This window comes from Ambystoma mexicanum, chromosome 1q, assembly GCF_040938575.1.
Source record: "Ambystoma mexicanum isolate Mex_15411 chromosome 1q, UKY_AmexF1_1, whole genome shotgun sequence".
Lineage (NCBI taxonomy): Eukaryota > Metazoa > Chordata > Amphibia > Caudata > Ambystomatidae > Ambystoma > Ambystoma mexicanum.
Window position 1 is genome coordinate 235,800,187 of NC_090922.1, and position 21,099 is coordinate 235,821,285.

The following is a 21,099-nucleotide window of genomic DNA, read 5'->3' on the forward strand; positions in this document are numbered from 1 at the left end:
TATTCCTGTAATAGAAATAGTGTAAGAGTGTATAACCAATAAGGTTTTACTCGCCTTGAAAAGCACACTGCCATTCTACATGTGTAATCCTGAAGTACTTACCTTTGAAAGGCATACTGACATTCTTAAAAGTGAGCTATGTTGCTTACCTTAGAATTGTGCACCACTATTCAAGAAAATGATGTTAGTGCAACTTTATTCAATCTGAACGAATAAGTTCAATATCTTGCAAGGTGTATACCTGTAACAGTGTTGGTATCACTAGTGTATTCCTGAGCCAGAATATCACTGTAGGTTATTAGCAACAGGGTCTGCTTACCCTGAATTACATGGTGTCATTCTAAACGTCCAACTAAAGTGGTTTTACTGTCCACAAATAGCATCCTGTCATTCTAAATGTTTATCACAAGGTTTGACTCACCTTGAACTGCATTCTACTTTTCTAAATAAGTTTTATACGTTGGGTTGCAAATCATAAGTAATGTGTTGGTTTTTATAAAATTGTCTTTATGAAGGAGAATAGTGCTTACCTTTCCAAAGAATTCTCTTTGCCCATGTATAAAAGAATAAGGAACAAGTTACTTACCTGTAACTATTGTTTTCCAGCATGGTTCTGGCATGGATTCACACAATTAATATTCCAAGTCGTCAGTCCGGGAATCTTCAGTAAAAGACAAAAACAGTTTCACTTTCACACAGTCTTTCTCCTCTAAACCAATCACTGTACTCTGGGTCATACTGCCCTCAGCCAATGACTGCCAGCTCCCGAAGCAGCTCCTCTGGCAGCCATCTTCAGATTTGGTAAGCACGTACAGTGGCAGTATGACGAAGAGCAGCAGAGGGTTAGGAGGGAGGGTTCGCATGTGAAACCAAGCCAGACCCATGCTGGAGAACAATAGTTACAGTAAGTAACTTGTTCCTTCTCCAGCATGGGGTCTAGCAAGGATTCACATGCTCATGAATAAAGAATACATAGCAGTACCACATTACACAACCACAGGCGGTGGCAAGGCTCAACAGAAGCAAAGCCCTTAACTCTGGAAGAGACCCACCTCAAGCAAACAGGTTGCGTAGCACTGCTTGGCTGACCCTGGACTATTCTGTGGAATCCCTGTTGACGAAGTAGAAACTTGTGAAGCTGTGCATAGACCTTCACGTAGCAGCCCTGCAGATGTGCAGCAGGAGCACATCAGACAGGAACACTGTCGTTGCAGCAATCGCTCTGGTGGAATGGGATATCGGGCAGCGGTCGGTTGGCCAACCAATGACAGTGTGTGATACAGCCACAAACCTTTGAGAAGTATTCCGAAAACTCTATGTGCGTGCCATGTAGAACTTCAGAGCACGAGCAACGTCCATCGAGTGCAAGGGCCCTTCAGCCGTAGACCAAGGCTTCTGAAAAAACACAGGTAACGCCAAAGCCTTGTTGAGGTGGAATTCCGACGGAACCTTTGGAATGAAGGAGGGGTGCGTCCGTAGCACCACCCTAGATTTGTAGAAAGTCAGAAATGGCTGTTTGCAGGACAGGGCCTGGATCTCACCCACCCTTGTGGCAGAGGTGATGGCCACAAAGAATGCCGTTTTCCACAAGAGGATCTTGAGCGGGGGCTGATGCAGTGGCTCGAAGGGAGCTTCGTCAGCACCACGTTGAGTTCCCACAGCGGGGCAGGAGCCTTCACCGGCGGGAAAGATCGAGATGGTCCTTTGAGGAACTCCTTGACGAGACAGTGGGACGAAAGAGAAGATCCTCCCGAAGACCTGGTGTAGAGGGGGAGAGCCGCCAGATGCATCTTGATAGAGGAATGCGTCAACCCTGCCTTGGCCAAGGATAAGTATGGAAGAATCTGTGGGGCTGTGACCCTTAGAGCGGTGATCTTCTGCGACCGGCACAACGTAGCAAAACGCTTCCACTTGTGACTGTAGCATTTAAGAGTTGACGATGCTCTGGCCTTGGCAAGCACTTCCCTGCAGTCCGCCGGCAACTCGTATCCTCCAAACTCTAGGTCTGCAGGAGCCAAGCCCTCTGGTTCCGTGATCCTTGGTCGTGATGCAGAATTGCACCCCCTTCTCTGGCGAGCAGATCCACGACCACTGGCTGCTTGACCGGAGGCGACGCGGACAGGCTGAGAAGGTCCGGGTACCAAAACTGACTGTCACCTAGGGGCGACGTGTATAATCCTTCATCGGCACGGGTTGACTGATGACTTGCAGCAGGAGAGGCAACGGGGAAAAAAGTGTACAGAAACAGGCCTTCACACGGAAAGAACGCATACTCCATGCTCCTCGACTGGTTGAACCTGCAGACCTATTTCTGGCATTTGGAGTTTGCCACAGTCACAAACATATCGATCTGGGGCCTGCCCCACCTGAAGATGTGGTCCACCTGGTCCTGCCGAAGTTCCCACAAATGACAGGAGCGCAACTCCCAGCTGAGGGAGTTGCGATGGTTCGACTCCCACCAAGTGAAAGGGGATGAGGAACATCTCTTGTCCGACGGCCCAGTGCTACAAGTTCTACGCATCTTTGGAGAGCGCTGGAGATTGGGTAACCCCCCCCTCACCCCACGCTTCCTGATATAAAACACTGTGGTGGTGTTGTCTGTGAAGATCTGCACCACCTTGCACTTGAAGGAAGGAATGACTTTAGTCCATAATGCTGCCGTCAGCTCCACGATATTGATGTGGAGATCCTTCTCTGGCCGCCACAGGTCTGATGCGCAGGCATCTGGTGTGGGCTCCCCAGCCCTCCAAGGAAGCATCAGTGGTGACCGTCTCATAGTATGGGGGTATTTGAAAACTTGTGCCCTGGGCGATGTTGGAGTGTACGCCCCACCATCTCATCGCCCGGTGGAACTATTCGTCGAACGGGATCTTGTCCGCAAAACTTACGGACACTGTATACAGCCAGCATCCAGGAACTCCTGTAGAGGTCGCATCCGCAACCTGCATAGTCGGATAAGGTAGATGAATGACATGCCGAGCAGATGGTCCACAACGTGGCAGTCTTCAGTGACAACAGCCGTTGCACCTTGCCCAGTGCGGTCGCTACCCTCTCCTCAGAGGGTGACGCCAAGCACAAGACTGTTTAGCCCGACTCCTAGCAACAGAGCAATCTGCAATGTTATCAAGTAGGACTTTGGATAATTGACAGAGAATCCCAGATCCGTCAACAGCTGGATGGTTGTCTGCGTTTGACGACTACCTCTCTTGAATTGGCGTGGATGAGCAAGTCGTCGAGGTACGGGTACATGTGTATCCCTCGTAGACTTAGATGGGGCGCCAATGTTGCCAGGCACTTCGTGAACACCCTGGGAGCTGACTTTAGGCTAAAGGGAGGGCCTTTAACTGTTAGTGCCTTCCTTGCACCACAAAGCGTAGGATCTTGCGATGCTTCCTGTGAATGGGGACATGGAAGTAGGCATCCTCCAGACCAGCAACGTCAACAAGTCTCCTCCTTTCAGTTGGCCGAGCACGTGCTGCAACATGACCAGCCTAAACTTTTGGGACTAGAGGTACTTGTTGAGACGCCACAGGTCTAGGATGGGCCTCCAGCAACCCCCGTCTTCTTGACTAAGTAGGATCTGGAGTAGAGTCCGGAGCCCAGGAGTCTTGGAACTAGCTCCATCATCCCTTTTTGTAGCAAGGCCCGTGCCTCCTGCAGGAGCTGAGGGATGTGCTGCTCCTGCCAGGTCACTGGAGGGATCTGGGGACACTTATGCTGAAACTCCAGGGTATGTCCATGGGCGAGAGCATCCAGAATCCACCTGTGGGTGGAGATCTTTTCCTGCTCGCTGACTAATCCAGTCAGTCGGCCTCCCACCGGGGTGCATGGGTGGGGGCCAGACATCCTGGCCGGTTCAGTCCTGCTTCGGCGCCCGCATTCTGCCTAGGGGGCGATGAGAGGGACGACAACCTCCACCGAAAGCCTTGGAACCGTCTTTGTAGGCCTCCTGGCTCGTGGACTGGGAGGGCTGACGGTACGACGAGCCTCCACCAAAATCTTTTGCTAATTTTGGTCTGGACCTCTGGTGGAAATTGGTGGCCTTCAGCCATCCTCAAAGACTGAGGCAGACACTGTTCCCATCTGCCAGAAACCTGTGTTAACGATGTCCAGGGCCACCGAGAGGGCATTAGTCCAACGCCACTTCCCCATTCCTGGAGGAGTGCAATCGCCTCCACCCGCTTGTTAGGTGGAAACTCCAGAATTAGGGCCAGCTTGTACCACAGTTCCCTGTCGTACCTGGCCACGGATCGCCAATGCGTTGCTGCCTTGATGGTCGACGCCAGAGTAGATGATCTTCCTCCCCACAGTGTCCACTGCTTCTGATCCCTTGCTGTCCGGAGGGACCGAGGACGATGAGGGGTTAGACAGCCCCTTCCTCATAGCTGTCAAGACCACCTAGTCTGGTGACAGCTGCGACTGTAGGCACTTGGGTGCCTACAGTACTTTTTCTCCAGCCTATACCTCTTGTCGGGGCCGAACAAGGATTCTTCATGACGGCTAGGCCTTCCACACACACACGTCGTCCAGGAGGGGCACTGCCATGATGGTCTTCCTCTTGTCCTCGCACCTCTGGTATAGGAAGCCCTCCTTCTTGGTCTCTTCAGTCAGCTGGAAAGATCAGAAGAGCTTGGAAGCTCTGGCAGCTGTGGCATGAAATGACCCACCTCATCCAATGTCATTCATCGCTGTATCCATCCCTGTGGAGGGCAGCTGGAGGGGGTCGGATTGTTATTCTCTTTTTAGCCAGAGGCTGTTCCGCAGCTGCCGAGGCCTGTTCCATCCACCTCTATTCCTGACACCAGCGTGTCTAGGGTCAAAAGGATGTCTAGTGATACATTGCTCAGTTGAGCAGACATGGTGGGCACACTAGACCCTGTGCCGTTGCTTCAGCATTGCTGCCATCATCGCCCTCCGATTCCTCGTGGACCATGTGCAAGGACTCCTGGTCCTCGTCGCCCCAAGACGAAACATCCATGTCTTGGGGTACGGCATGTGGCTAGCCTGGGATTTCATCGCTCCCCCCTCCCCCTTTTATTTGCACCCTGAGGGTCTCAGCCAAGGGCTTAGCAACAGCATCCTCTTCTCAGGTGTGCTAGCAGATTTCTCCACTGCTTCGGTTGAGGCCTCCCGTCTAGGGGGCAGGGACATCATGGACACAATGTGGGCAACCTTCACGGGGTCAGCCTCTTTGGCTGACGAGAACAGCCGCTACCATCTCGATTGTCAAAAGCGATATTTCCTGTGCCACCTAGGCCTTCATGGGCAGGTTGGGCGTCTTTGCCTCCACCCTGTGCTTCTCCCACACTAACCTAGTGAGTCCCCCAGCAGCTTTGCTGGATTTCTGGAGTTTGTTTTTTTCTCTTGCCAAGAGTGAGACTCTTTCTCCCACTCTTGGACATGATTTATGGTGTTCCTTTGACTGTTAATGTGTTTTATGGGGTCCTTTACTCCATAGGGTCTCATGTGTTTTTACTGTGTGTGTTACACAGCACCCTCCGTGCAGTAACACAGGGGTGTCATAGTGACACCCCACCATAGACTCCATACCCTGGGACTGACTACTGTCTCCCAGGGCACGTAAAGTCACCATTGGCTTTACTAGTCCCAAATTATTAAAAGAAACCAGTACAAACCATCCTATTGTGGACGTACTGGTCGGGGCAATTCGATTGCCCCGGGGTCTGTTAGTCGAGGGGGCATGTCTCCGTCCCCCCTGATCGAGTTTTGGCTGGTGGCAGTGGATACTACTTTTTATATGCGGCCGCAAATAAATCTGTATGGGATTTTCCCATTGTTCGAGGCTACCAACTTTAATTATTTAATTCTCATAGCCTCGAACATACCGCCGGTTTATTTATTTAATATTAATTCTCCGGTTGGTATTTTTTGCCATGACTCTATTCTAAAATGGCGTTTGTGTTCTCTTCTGTGACTCCAACCCAAGTCGAACCCTTTGTTCCACTTTTTGGCGGGCTTCTCCACAGAAGCCTCCAAAAGTGGGGCCACTCTGTCTGGGTACCACAGGGGTGGTGTGGGAGGGGTTTAGGCACCCTGGACTGAGTTACCTTGGTAACACAAGTCGCACTCGTGTGATTGGCCCAAGTGGTGAGCCGGCCGGCTCACCACTTAGCATGTTTGATTGACAGCTAGGCTGAGTGAATGGGGGTGTGCTGCATAAAAGCAGGGCTTTGGGGACTGGAACTTCAGAAGTCGCCACAGGACCTGAGAATCCGACGAGGGAGAAGCTGAGCCGACCTACCACGACGACACCACCGGTGGAGCCCTACGGAACCGACTCACCACTTCCCGACGACAGAAGATCTCCCGGCTGGAGAGGCTTCTTCCCCTGACTGGTGGGCACAACCAGTTTACCTTCTTCTCTTCGCATCCCAGGCCGTCTTGTGGTCGAATTGCCCATGCCAAGCACCCTGGCAACCGGATAGCCACTTACCACTGGACCGCGAATAAAAGGACCGCTCCTTTTACCTGAGAACTCTGCGGCTGGTTTCTTCCCTGGCAGTGCAACGGACTCCTGTCTTCCTCCCCGACGAGACCCTCTCTTCCCCCGGACGAAGCACCAACTTGCATCCGCTGCCAGTAACAACTGCCCCCGCTGGAGTATTCTCACCACTTTAAGGAACCGTGTCCGCCAGGCCTCCCTTTCTAAAGATTGCTACAAGGTAATAATAATCCCTTAACCTTCTGGACTGGGCTGGCCGCCTTGACCTAACTGGTCCCTTTCTTTGGTCCAACTCTCTTTGAACCTTTTCAAGACTTTTGTGTACTGCAACCGTGTGCCCTTGGACACATTTCGTTTTGATCCTCAAAGTGGATCCGGCCTACTGAACTCTAACTTCACCTTCCTCTCTTGTTGTGTTCTTGTAAAAGTGTTGGGATCCGTTTCATTTTATACTCTGCTTTTCTCTCCCTTTTAAAAAGAATTATTAGAGTGCCATCTGCATTAAGCGCTCACCGCTGTCTGAAAATAAGTGGAGCTTTACTAAAGAATTGTCTAATATTCTTTTAAGGGAGTGTATATCTTTTAGTGACCGTGTTTTTGAATTACTTACTATTAGTGCCTGTGTGTTTTTCTAGATGTGGTTTTAAATAAATAATTATATCTCTTTTACACCAAGCTCTGGTCATTGTTTACTTGTTCTATGTTCTTTTGACCTATTGTGAATACTCTGTATACTGCCTAACTCTTCTTGAGGGAAGTCTGACTGCTCAGCCACAGCTACCAAGTGAATCTGTGTGGTACAGACTGCTACCAAGTGGGTTTACTGCCAAACACCTGTAGTCTTAAATCTTTTGGAGTGGTCCCAGAGGGAACTGCACAGGTTTCTGCCCAACAGTTGGGCAACTTGCTTTTTGAGGAGGTGCTTGATTGATGGCTGGCTATGGAGGCAGATGGTGATGTTATCGTGCGCTGCCCATCAAGGGACCCGCTTGCACGGCTCTCTGACGGAAGAGGACTCGCAGTGCTTGGCCTTGTTTCGGGGCCCAAAGGACTTAGAAGCCTGCACTTCGGTCCAGACAGTCCTGGGAGAGGCATGCCCCTGTTTCGGGCACGGGCAGAGGCCTTGGAGCTTAGCCCCCTCACCAGTCTAGTGTGCCGACCCTTCATCATTCTCTTGGAGAAGCCAGGGCAGATCGGGCAATCTCTTTTGTGATCCAGGTAAAAGGCAGTAGATGCATTGAAGGTGTTTGTCCTCCACAAACACGTTACGCAAGCCGGATAAGATGCAGATCTTGAAGAGGAAACTCCCTTCCTTCTCCGTCATTGTCGCTGTCTACTACCGATGTACCTGCCTCCTTTTCATTATGCCCAGGTGTTGCTCTCTATAACCCAAGAGCTATCCTCTATAATGCTGGAACTAAGACATTTGCTTGCAACAGCGCCTTGATGCCCGTGGGCTGTAGCGCGCTTTACAAATACAATAAATAAATGGTCGGAGGGGTGGGGTGTGGGGGGGGAGAATTCTCATTCCTGTGCCAATTCCCTTATACCTTAGAGACCCCCAGCTCTTTTGCTGGACTTTAGGACTTTTAATGTTTATCCTGGAGCAAGTGAGACCTTTTTCTCACTCATGTATCTTTATTTGATCGGAACCCTGTGTTTCTTTTGGTTTTGGAGTCTGACAAACTCCATAGGCATCATCTTTTTACATTGTGACAGCACCCTCGGTGCAGTGTCACAGCAGAAATCCTAAGGATTTCTTTAAGATTTAAATACCTTCTCTTGGATAAACTACTGTTTCCAAGAGTAGTAAAGTGAAATTGACTTTACTTATCCTTTACTCTTTTTAGACCCAGCACACACTGTCTACCTTCTCATGTAACATTTTTTTATGGTTACTGTTTCTACAATTAATGGCTGTTTGCAGTGGTTTAATTTTCCTACCATTGTGCGTTTTTAACCGCAGGCTGAATCCTCAGCTGCAGTATTGCACCCATGGGTGCCAATTTTGTAAACATGGCCCCAGTCTTTTTTTTTGTACACTTTCTTGTTGGAAAGGTCCTTCTTGAGATGTACTCTGTGGGCCAAACTAGGTTTGGTACCTTTGTTAGTCTTGTCTTTGGCGGGATTCACTGGTGAAGCCCGCCTCTGGCTCCAGCGTGTTTGGCAGGGCAGGAAGAGAGGGAGGTTCCCGAAACCCCCTGTGCTTAGTCTCCTTGGTGACAGGAATGCAACCAAAGGTGAATGGCCGGCTGGCTGTCCTTTGAGGACAACCACCCTGCTATGTGAGTGACAGCTAGGTTGCAAATGAATGGGAAAAACTTGAATAAAAAGGCAAGGCCTTTTGCAAAGAAGGCAGAGTCGACCACTGGACGAAGGAACCGAAGAAGAAACTGGAAGAGAAGCTTGCTGCACCGTCCTGGACCATTGGTTTGCCGGGTGAAGCCCTGCTGAAGCTCCGAACTAGTGAAGCCCGGAAAGGATGACTTCTCCCCTTGGGTTGGTGGGACCAATCAGCCCCAAGACGAACTTGACTGGGACCCCTCCCTCCCCCCCCCCCTCTCTGCTGGCTGTACTTGTTTGCTGCTGCAGGAACAGGATGCCCTTGAGACAGGAACACCAGAATCAAGTGCATCGCCTTTAAGCTCCAGAGCCAGAACTAGAGCTCGAGGACGATCCTCCCGACTCCCTCGAAGCAGGACTAACCAAGCCTGATCCAAATCAACAGAGTGCTGGACCCCAGAAGTGAGGAAAGACCACAAGGTGTCCAAGAACCGTGGTGGTGCTATTTGCAAGTAGCTGAAACCGCGAAGTGCCGCTGATCTGAATCGTGCCCACTGCTGCCACCAACCTTCAAACCGTAGTGCAGGAGTCCCCAGACATCCTCCCTCTTGTCCTCACGACTGTGGCCCAGGAACAAAATGATCTGCAGGACTACTACAGGAACAGAAGCCAGCTGGAACCTTGCAGACTCAAGGTACTGTGAAATTAGGGGTACTTACCTCTTGTTCTGTGTAGCTTGCTTGCTCTCACTGGAGACTTGCATGTGCTGCCCTTTGCATAGTTGCTCACAGCTGTGCTCTTCACAAGCCTCCCAGCTTTTGGCCCAGCAGTGATTCTTTTTACAACAAAATTCTTTAATCTTGTGCCTCAGCTCCCCTACACTTTGCTCAATTGACATTGGCTGTCCTGGCTCCCTGAAGACTCTTACCCTCTGACTGTGTTTAACTGTCCCTCCAAAAAGTCATACATACCCAACTTGTATTGCTGGGAAAGGGTTAACCTATATTTCATTGGGGATTGAAAAGTGCTTAGGTGTTTGAGAAACTTGTTAACCTTTGTTTGTTTTTGTATGGCGCACCAAACCTGAAGGTAACTGGGCGCAAGCAGTACAAGGAGACTTTGGGGTTGGTGATATAGAGAATTACAGTATAATTACAAGCTATGACAATGCATTACCTGCTGTAAAAGCATTTCTGATGGTTGTATCTGCTTAGATTCACATGCTGTGCATAGGTCCGACATCCAGTGGTCACTGCGGAGTATTGCATTTTGTTTTTCGTAGTCGAAAAGGGACGTCGACAAGGCGTGTCTGAAACACTATCCCTATAGTGACGTGCGTTGTACCCACAATCCCTCACGCGTCGAGGTCCCTCTGTTTGTATTTTTCTGCCCTGAGGGAGCCTTCTAGGCGTGAGTGAGTACAGAAAAGAGAGATATATAAAAGGAAGTCTATGTTCCTTCCATCCGAGCGGGGAGGAAGGGTGGGCGCATGTGAATCTAAGCAGATACAACCATCAGAAATGATTTTACGCTAAGTAATGCATTGTCTTCTGATGTTTGTTAATCTGCTTAGAATCACATGCTGTGCATAGACTAGCGAGCAGTACCCGGAGTTGGCGGTGGGTTATGAGAAGGAACAGTAGAGAAAAGATGTCTTAATACTGCCTGTCCCACCTGGGAGTCAGATCTAGAATGTGCATCTAGACAGTAGTGTTTTGTAAAGGTGTGCACAGAACTCCAGGTAGCCGCTTTGCAGATGGACTCAAGGGGAACATTTGCAATGAATGCTATGGACGCCCCCGTGCCTCGAGTAGAATGTGCTCTTGGCCTAAAGGGCAGTTCTCTCTTAGCAAGAGTATAGCAGAGAGTGATGCATTGAACAATCCATCTAGAGATAGTGGACTTTGAAACTGCAGCCCCTTCTCTTCCTGCTGCCACCGAGACGAAGATCTGATTAGTCTTCCTCAGTGGTCTGGTTCTTTCCATGTAGAACATGACCGCTCTGCGCACATCTAGTGTGTGCAGAGTTTTTTCTCCCAAGTTGGAAGGATTTTGAAAGAACGCTGGTAGTTCTATAGACTGGTTTACGTGGAATTTTGAGATGAATTTCGGAGCAAACCTAGGGTGAGTGCGTAGAACCACCTTATCTCTGTGAACTGTAACGAAGGGGTCTAAAACAGAAAGAGCCTGAAGTTCACATAATCTCCTGATGGAGGTGATAGCTATTAAAAAAGCAGTTTTAATAGTGAGGTGTTTAAGAGATGCTTTGTGCATGGGTTCGAAGGGTGAGCCCATGAGTCTGGTAAGTACCACATTAAGGTTCCATCCGGGAGCTGGGTCAGCTATCGGGGGGTGTATTCTCTTTACTCCCTCCATGAAGGCCTTTATAACAGGGATCTTCCACCACGACACCTTGAGTTGGGAAGTGGTGTATGCAGAAAGTGCCGCTACGTGGACTTTAATGGAATTGAACACTAGACCTGAATCCAATAGGTGGGTCAGGTATAGAACAATATGTGTGGGAGAGCAGTCAATCGGGTTGATGCTCTTACCCCTGCAACAGATGACAAACCTCTTCCATTTGCTAGAATAGCAGTGGCGAGTGTTAGGTTTTCTGGCTTCTTTGAGGATGTCCATGCATCTTTGCCGGAGCTGTAGATGGCCGAATACTATGATCTCAGGAGCCAAGCTGCTAAGTTCATGTTCTGGGGGCATGGATGCAGGGTCCTGCCCTTGTCTTGTGACAGCATGTTGTACGGGCAGGGGAGTTTCACTGGGGGAGATAGAGACATCTCCATCAAGTGAGCGAACCATGGCTGTCGGGCCCACATTGGGGCCACCAGTATCATGGTTACTTGATCCTGGTGCATCTTGTGCACCACTTTGTTGAGACGGGGAGTCGGGGGAAAAGCGTAAACAAATTTCCCTGACCATTGTATCGACAGACCGTTCCCCTTGGATTGGTTCTGGGGGTACCTGGAGGCGTAACTTAGGCATTGTGAGTTCTCCAGGGTTGCGAACAGGTCTATTTCTGGGAATCCCCATTGTGTGAAGACATCGAAGACGATGTCTTCGTGCAGTCGCCATTCGTACACTTCTGGCAGGGGGAAATCTCTGCTGAGTTTGTCTGCCAGCAGATTGAGTTCCCCTGGTACATGTTGTGACAGTAGGAACATGTCTTGTTTGAGAGCCCACTTCCATATATTTTGGGCCAGTTTGGACAGTCCTGGAGAGTGGGTTCCCCCCTGCTTGTTGATGTAATACATGGCTGTGGTGCTGTCTGTAAGGACCATCACTGTCCTGCCTTGTAGGTGTTCCTGGAAGGCTTTTAGCGCCTTGAACACCGCTAGTAGCTCCAGTAGATTGATGTGTTTGGATGCTACGTTCGGAGTCCACACTCCGTGAGCAGTCTGATGGGATAGGTGAGCCCCCCATCCTGTGAGGGATGCGTCTGTGGTTAGAGTGGCGTCCGCCGCGGGTGTGGCAAAGGGTTTCCCTTTTCCCAGGTTTTCCTTTGTCCACCACCGTAGCGAGAGAACCAAGGCCTGCGAGACCACCACTAGATCGTCCCATAGTCCGCTGGCCTGACACCACTGGCTGTTGAGCCACTCTTGCATTGGGCGCATGCGCAGGCGCGCGTGAGGTACCAAATAAATATACAACGCCATCATGCCTAGCAAGCGCATTGCTTTGCGTACCGTCACCTCTCGACCGGTCACATATTGAGGGATCTGAAACAGCATGTTTTGGACCCTCTCTTTGGAGGGGAAGACGAGGCCGTCCTTTGTTTGAATTAGAGCCCCTAGGAATTGTTTGATTTGGCTGGGGTCTAGGCTGGACTTCTTTTCGTTGATGGAGAAGCCCAACTGGAACAAAAGGTCTACAGTCTTTTGGGTATTGGAGAAGCATGTTTCGTAAGAATCCCCTGTTATGAGCCAGTCGTCGAGGTAAGGGTAAACTGGGATGGACAACCTGCGCAGGTGGGCCGCTGCCACTGCCAGCACCTTCGTGAATACCCTTGGTGCTGATGCTATGCCGAAGGGTAGCACTCTGAACTGGTAGTGTTTGCCCTCTATCATGAACCTGAGGTATTTTCTGTGCGCTGGCAACATTAAAATATGAAAGTATGCATCTTTCATGTCTAATGTCATGTAATCTCCCTGTGATAGCAGTGGGATCACTTCCTGTAAGGTCACCATACGAAACTTTTGGGGTTTGATAAACTTGTTCGCTGGGCGCAGATCTAATACAGGGCGCATGGTTAGATCCTTTTTGGGTACAAGGAAGTACACCGAATAAATACCTTCCGTTACCTGAGATAGAGGCACGACCTCTATGGCTCCTTTTTCCAGCAGTTGTTGTACTTCTTGGAGAAGGATGGCAAGATGTTCCGGTGTCATGCGTCGTCCCCTCGGGGGTTTGTATGTTGGGGAACTGTTGAATTCGATGCAGTATCCGTGGGCTACGGTGGAAAGTACCCAGCGGTCTGACGTTATACCCACCCATGCTGGAAGAAAGGATGTTATCCGGCCCCCGAACGGTGTTGCATGGGAGGGGACGCGAATCTTCGCGTCACTTGGTGTTGTTGGGGGCTTGGGAGCCTCTGGGGGTGGACCCCCAACCTCTTCCTTTGCCCCGGCGCTGGCCTCTTTGGCTGTACTGGCCACTATTGGTTTGGAAATTGGTGGCAGGGTACTGTTGCTGCTGGTTTTGTTGTTGGCGTTGGCCACGAAAAAAGCGTTTGTTGCCATAGCCGCGTCTGGTAGAGGGCTTAGAGATTTGGTCAAGAGTTTTGATAGTATCGAACTCTTTTTTAGCCATCTCCAGAGCCTCATCCACCGCTTTCCCGAAGAGGTTTGAGTCTTCAACAGGTTTATTTATTAAAGACGCCTGTGTCTCCGGTTTGAACCCTGAGTTGCGCAGCCATACGTGGCGTTTTAGGAGTATTCCCTGAACCAGGGAACGTCCCGCTGTTTCTGCAGCATCCAGAGAGTTTTTTACAATACTCTGGTTGACCTGGGTTCCTTCGCCAATAGTTGTTAGCAGGCGTGTACGTAGAGGTTCCGGCGCTTCTTCGGCGTCTTTGCGCAGTTTGGCCCACTGCGCGTCCGCATAGCTAGCGAGCAAAGAATTGTTGTTCGCAATTCTAGCCAAAAAGGCAGCCGAGGATGTAACTCTTTTTGCAAGGGCATATAACCTCTTGCCCTCCTTGTCAGGTGGTGCCTCACTGGTGGAAAGTGGTACCCCTGCCCTCTTTCTTGTACTGGTTACTACCAGGGAATCCGGGATGGAATGTCCTCTGATGTACAGCGGGTCTGAGGGTGAAGGAGTAAAAAGTTTTTCAATTCTAGGATTAACCCCTCTGATTAGTGCGGGTGTGGACAGCGAGGGGATGATTCTTCTCTTCACCGAAGCGAGGAGGGGAATGGTCTGACTGACCGGGGGTTTCTCCTTAATTACTCTTTCTACAAAGTCTAATTCGGGAGAGAGCTCCCCAGTGTCCAGTTCGAAATGTGCTGCTGTTCTGCGCAACAGGGCATTGAATGTGGGCTGATCGTCAATGGGAGACGTGTTTCTAACAGGTGAATTGTCAGGAGGATTTAGGTTCAGGACATCAGTGTCGGAATATACTGATGGGGATTGCCAGGGGCGAGAAGGTCCTTCTCCTGGATTTTCTCCGAAGCCTTCTCCTACCAAGTCTGGGCTGTCTTCCAGACCTTCCTCCTGGTTCCGTTCCTCTTCATCGTCCATAAAATCATCCTCCTCCTCCAAGTAATGTTCCTCCCCAGTGAGGTCATACACACTATGGAAGTCTGAGGCTGTGTCCTGTCTCGAAATCTTGGCCCTGGGGTCCTCCTGAGGCCCTTCTCTTGTTCTCTTGGGAGTGGGAGGGTTCTGGGTATTCATAAACCTCTCCATTCTTTCCATGCAGAGATGAAGCCTTTCCATGGTTTCATGGGGTACCCCTGAGCGGTCTAGCGGGGGAAAAATAGTGTCTTGTAGCTGAAAACGGCTCGACCTCTCCCACAACGTCGAGGAAAGTGTCCCGTCGCCCTCCGAAAAGCCTTCAGGTGTGTCGGGGGTCCCTTCGACTGAAGGGGTAGTCCCTGCCTTTCTTCTGGCTTTTTCGGCGTGTCTTTCGACCTTTGCGTAGCACTTGACGTGTCTTTCGGCGTACGCTTGTGGGCGTCGGCTACCACGATCCTCGCCAAGCTCTCAGCGACTCGTTTGTCAGCGGAGGGCTGTGGTTTCGACGTTACGGGTGTCGATCGCTCTACGGTGGCATGCCCTTTCTGCTGATGCGCGCCGGCCGATGATTTGGGGGCGGCGCCCTTATTTGCCGAAAGCCCAGTCGCTGGTCGCGGCTGCGAGAGGGGCTTCGAACCCGAACGGTCCGAGGAGGCCGCCGGTGGAACCTGCGTCTCCTTGGGGGCTGATGCTCTCTTCGCCTTCGACGAATAAGAGCCATGGGTTGTGTGCTTATGTGTGGACTTGTGTGCGTCAATGTCGCCGGGGTGTTCATCCCCATAAGCAGGGCGTGAGCCGAGCCCGTCGGGGCCGGGGACAGACGACGAAGCGCGTGAGCGCTCTTTAGGGGGGTTTTCGACTTCCGTAGCGGAGGTCCTGTTATCACGTTCCTCGTCACTGTCGGTGGTAGCAACGGTGGGTGAAGCATCGGCCTTTGACATAGCGTAGGCCGCCCACCTCTTGACCCTACGGTCTTTTAGAGTCTTTGGCTTAAGAAGCCGACAAGCCGTGCAACCCTCCTCTTTGTGATCGAGGGGCAAGCAGCGGTTACACCGTGAATGCTTGTCCTTCCAAGTAAACTTGCCCTTGCAAAGCGGGCAAAACCTAAAGGGTGTCCTCTCCATAGCCGAGGCAATAAATTGTGATAACCACCCCAAGGGAAAGGAAGGGGAAAAGGAAAGGCATTCTCAGAAAAGAACCAGAGATGTCCCACGACCCCCACTCTCCCTACTGTATATGGCCTGCGAGGCCAGGCCACGTGTTCGGCAACGCCGAAGGATCTCCTCCGCTCGTCCCGTACGTCGAAGATCTTGCTCGGCGGAGACAGCTTCACAACAGCGTCGAGGGAGGGATCGATATGTTCTATATTAAATAGGAAAAACGACCAAAGGTCGAGGAGATGAAATCTGCAATGTCTCTCGAGGAGCTCCGCGTAAAGGCGACCAGTAGCTGGGCGGAAAAAAACAATCTGAGGGACCTCGACGCGTGAGGGATTGTGGGTACAACGCACGTCACTATAGGGATAGTGTTTCAGACACGCCTTGTCGACGTCCCTTTTCGACTACGAAAAACAAAATGCAATACTCCGCAGTGACCACTGGATGTCGGACCTATGCACAGCATGTGATTCTAAGCAGATTAACAAACATCAGAAATACAGTTACATTACAATATAGTTACATTACAGAAAAGCAATCTAACGTGTAATTTCAATTGCAGATTTATATGATGGTAGATACTAGCTTAGCAGGATATTAGCACTAAATTGTAGGGTGAGCGTCATTGGTTCTAACCCATTTCTGTATGTTGCGTCTGAAACGAGGGTATGTTTGATCAGCCCGGAGTGAGTAGGGGAGTGAGTTCCATGTTTGTGCTGCCATAACTGGGAAGCTTCTACCGCCAAATTTGGCTTGATTGAAGCACGGTATGCTGGAGGTAGCATGAGTTAGAGGACCTAGTCAGGCGATTGCTAATTTTTTTGCCTATCCGGTCGGACAGGTACCGTGGTGCGGCATTGTTGAGGCATTTGTGGGTCAAAAGTCGTTTTTAGCAGAATTCTGTCTTTAATTGACGGCCACTGGTTTTATCTTCTAATCACTGATATGTGATCTTTATTTGGGATGTTTGGTGCTGTTCTTAGGGCGTGATTTGTAACGTTTGGATTTTGTTTAATATGTACTTGTTAGCCCCCAAGTAGAGAGCATTACAATAGTCCAATCTTGAAAGTATGAGGGCATTTGCAAGGGTAATGCAAATAGTTGGGGATAGATAGGGTCTGCAGGCCCTGATTAGTTTGCATGTGTATGCGGATGTGGATGCTAAAGAGTTGACTTGTTTGCTCATGGTTAGGGTGGAGTCAAGGTAAAATCAAAGCGATTTTACTTCCTTTACAATCTTGATAGAGTTACCTTCAATGTTGAAGGAGGAGTATTTGTTATTGAGTATAAGGTTGGCCGGGGTGCCTAGTATTAGACGTTTGGTCTTATCGTCATTCAGGCAGAGGCCATGTGTGGCCATCCATGCCTGAATGAGGTCGATTTTGTACACAAGAGCCATGTCGGAAGTGTAATTGCCCGAAGGGGGTATGAGGATCTGGGTGTCATCTGCGTAGTTAGTATAGGTGACACCCAGATTGTCCAATTTGTCAAACAGTGGCTTCGTAAAGATATTGTACATGGTGGGACAAACGCATGAGCCTTGTGGAACACTGCATGTTATGGAGATAGGATCTGCCAAGTCTGAGGCGGAGAAGACCCGCATAGTTCAATTGTTCAGGAATGGTTGAACCCACGTTACGGTGTCCTTGGAGAAGTGTGCCGCTGAGGCAAGGTGTTTGCAAAGGACTTCATTGTCCACAAAGTCAAAAGAAGCTGACAAATCAAGGAGGAGCAGCATGGCAGTTTTCCCTTTGTCTGCGAGTGCCTCAATTTGTGTTTTTAAGTCAATCAGTGCAGTTTCAGTAACGTGTTGCGGCCTGAAACCTCAGTGGCGGGTGCCGAGGAGGTGATTTGTTTCCAGGTATTGCTGTATCTGAATGTACGCTACTCTGTCAAGTATCTTTAGAAGGAAGGGCACCATCATGATAGGCCTGTAGTTGGTTGGAATGGCTGGGTCGAAGGTTTGTTTTTTCAGCAAAGGTAGGACCCAGGATTCTTTCAGGTTACTTGGGACAATAGTAGTTGAAAACGATGCATTAATGAGTTTGGTGATAAATGGTGACAGGTCTCTTGCTGCATCTTTAATTGTGCTGGGCAGTTGTCGCCCTGGCATCTAGATGGCTTCAGGGAGGAGATCATTTTCTCCACTTCAAGGATGGAGACTAGGGAATTTAAATTGGTCTGGTTTATTAGTTAGAGTTTTGGCAGTCTGAGACTGCGTATCATGTTTGGTAAGAGGATTTCTTATTCGCAATCTTTCCTTGAAGGAGTACAATTTTGTTGGCTAAAGCATTCTGGATGTTAATATAACTAAAGACAAAGTCTGGTGTACTATCAGCTGGAGGGATGGGTGCCTCCATTTCTCTTAGTATGGTAAAGAGCTCCTTTGTGTTAGAGCTGGCTTTAGCAATCCTGTCGTTGTAAAGGTATTTCTTAGTGTTAATTACTTATTTTTTGTAATAGTCAGCTAATTGAGTCAGGAACATTTTATTTTCTGCAGATGGAGTATGACGCCATACGGTTCCAATTTTCTTTTTTTGTCTAAGTTCTTTTAAATGAGGGGTGAAGCAAGCGTTTGGAAGTGCTTGTGGTTTGCTTTTACGCAGTTTGAGAGGTGCGATAGAGTCTAGTGCTTTGGACATAGTTGTATTGGAAATGTCAACTAATGTGTTAGGGTCTGTAGATGATATATGGCTCAATGAAGGCAGGATACGTGGTAAAAGCCTGTCCATCGTGATATCTTTTTTGTTCCTTGTAGGTTGAGGGGCTATAGTCATGTTTGTGTCTGTTTGTCTATTTCCATAGTGAAGGTAATCAAATGGTCAGTCCACGGCAATGGATAATTGGAATTCATGGAGAGGTTGCAATTTAGGTCGGCCACCCAATCGAGGGTTTCCGTCCCTAACCTTTTTACCATATCTTCAAGAATACAATACAAGTGTGAAAAGTGATAACAATGTCCACAGTGTCCTAACTATTGAAGTCACCTCAGGGTGTAGGAAGTATCTGTGCATCATCACAAAAGGTTATCTACTTAACTGAACAAGTGCATTCTTGCAGTGTATTTAAGTGGTGCATATTGCTTCCTTCTAAAGGAGGCTTATTTTAAAACCGACGGTTAAATTATTATTTTAATCAGGCAACCTTAAGTAGAAGTGTTATTTGATTACCTGTCACTGTGAACTTCTGTTACACATCCCTACAGCTCACATTGACCCCTCTTGAGATTAAATTGGCTGCTCAGTCACTCTGCCAACTTGTGTAGTACAGGCCTATAGCAAATGTTGGGTTACCTATTGCCAAGACGACAGGGCTGGTGAAGTCTCCCACTGGGTTACTACATACTAACTTGCCTAACAGTATGCCTGATGGCCTTTCTGAAAATTTTGATTAAACTAGACGATCCTTGCCCTTGAGAGACGTTAAAATTTACTGACCAGCGGTTTGCGGTTTGTCGGCAGATGGAGAGAAGAGCACATAGGCTCTTTTTGACAAAAATAGAACTTTTCCAGTAGAAAAATGTGAAAACCGTAGAATAGCTCACATCGCAAAACTCTAGGATGCCCAACACTTGACCGTGCAGTAAAAATCTGAAGATGGCTGCCAGAGGAGGGGCTTAGGGATAGGGCAGTCATTGGCTGGGGCAGTATGACCCAGAGTACTGTAATTGGTTTAGAGGAGAAAGACCGTTTGTAAGTGAAAGTGAAACTTTTTTCTTTTACCGAGGATCCCCGGCCTGACAGGTAATATTCATGAGCATGTGAATCCATGCCAGACAACATGCTGGAGAAAACAGGTTTACAATACATCAGTGTATCTTTGGACCAAATGAATGCTACAGGTTCTTTGACCTCACCTACAGCCCAATCTCCCTCCCAAGATAAGTCTGCCTGCTCTGTTCATGCTACCAAAATATGCAGTACATGTCTATATTAAGATTTGGAGTTTACTGTATTGCCCAAGGTAGAGTTTTACAAAGCACCTTGGGGCGGGGGGGGGGGGGGGGTGTTTGGGGGACTAGGACTTCAGAAAAGAGCTATCCTAACAACCTTTTAAAAAATACTTACGCATTGCATTGTTACTTTTTGTGGAGAAAACACCTGTGCACAAACTGTAAATGGATTATATTTTTCAATGTACAATGCTTGAGAGAGCGTGTGCATACTTTGAGAAACCACGCAGCTGTCTATGATGGAAACCACACACACTACAGGTTTTTCTGATTCACAGCCTAACGGGAAGGTACAAATACAGGTTGAGAGGATCCAAAACCTGCATAATACAATTTGAAAGGCGGTTGGAATTAATGTACACTCTGCAGTTGAAGTCAACATCTTAAAGGGATCACATTACAAAAACACCTTTTGTCTCATTCATCAATGCATTGCTGTCCAGTCAAACAATTATTTTAATACCAACTACACGGCAATCTTTAACTTCAGTCTGGAGCGTACAAGCTATAAAAATGGCAACATTTGTTCAAGAAATATCACTTTCGTCCACGGCTACTTACGAATGTCTTCTAAGTCGAGGTCATCATAGAGGAACTCGTTCTCTTCGAAGTCCGGGTCTTGTGAGGAGTCAACGTAGTACTCCACATCATCCTTAATCTTCCGTATGGAATCTACTACGATGGAGTCATTGTCGAGCATGCGCAGGATTGTCTCAAGCATTCGTATATGGTACCGATGTTTTTCTATGTGCCGCTTTAGACCCTCTATCCGATCCTGCTTTTGCTAACATAAATAAGAGAAAATTAACCAAAAATACCCAACGTTTGATTCAGAGGTAAAAAATATTAAGGAAATGATCATGGTTGGGCTTCAATTTGAATTTCTGCTAGGGAAAGCTACACGTTTTTCTGGACAAAGGAAGATAAACAGCTGCATGATACATTACTTCCTAATAACATGATGACAAGCCATTTTAAGACTATCAAGTATCCAAACATGAAAAAAGAAGCATACATAGAAAAAAAGCACATTTTTGAGACCTCCATAATGTAGTTCGCTCCCTTCTGGCAGCTCTTCGGAAATGATCCCAAATACAACATTATGTGTTTACATCGACTGTCTAATATCCCTAAGCGCTTAAGAACTCCAAGTAATAAAATAGCTTGCAAAGGGTGTCTCCAAGATGTCTTCATCGGTCAACATTACAGGATACATACAGCAATATAAACATGAAAAGAAAATGCATCACTCCTAAGAGAACCACTGCAGCTTAAAACATTTCTATAGCGTATCAATGATTACATACATTTAACAAAAAACACCTAAGCTATTCAAAAAACACATGATCCCCGAGCTATGGAACACAAAATACAATGGCAGAGTAGAATAGTTGGCCTTTCTGTAGGTCTGATTCGCATCAAAATGCCATTTGGGTATATCTGGATGCCTGCACAAAAACTAAATTAAAGAAAATATGATGCACCAGTTAGCCACG

The 21,099-nt window shown here is 48.5% G+C and overlaps 1 protein-coding gene across 4 annotated transcripts in view; it reads right to left on the bottom strand.

Annotated features, from left to right (window-relative positions):
- Positions 1 to 21,099, bottom strand: part of CNOT3 (CCR4-NOT transcription complex subunit 3) — a 1,293,124-nt gene that overhangs the window by 700,920 nt on the left and 571,105 nt on the right. For all 4 annotated transcript variants that reach the window (XM_069637964.1, XM_069637947.1, XM_069637956.1 and 1 more), the window contains exon 9: positions 20,165 to 20,387. In XM_069637964.1, the coding sequence (XP_069494065.1) occupies positions 20,165 to 20,387 (223 nt within the window). The remainder of the gene's footprint in view (positions 1 to 20,164; positions 20,388 to 21,099) is intronic.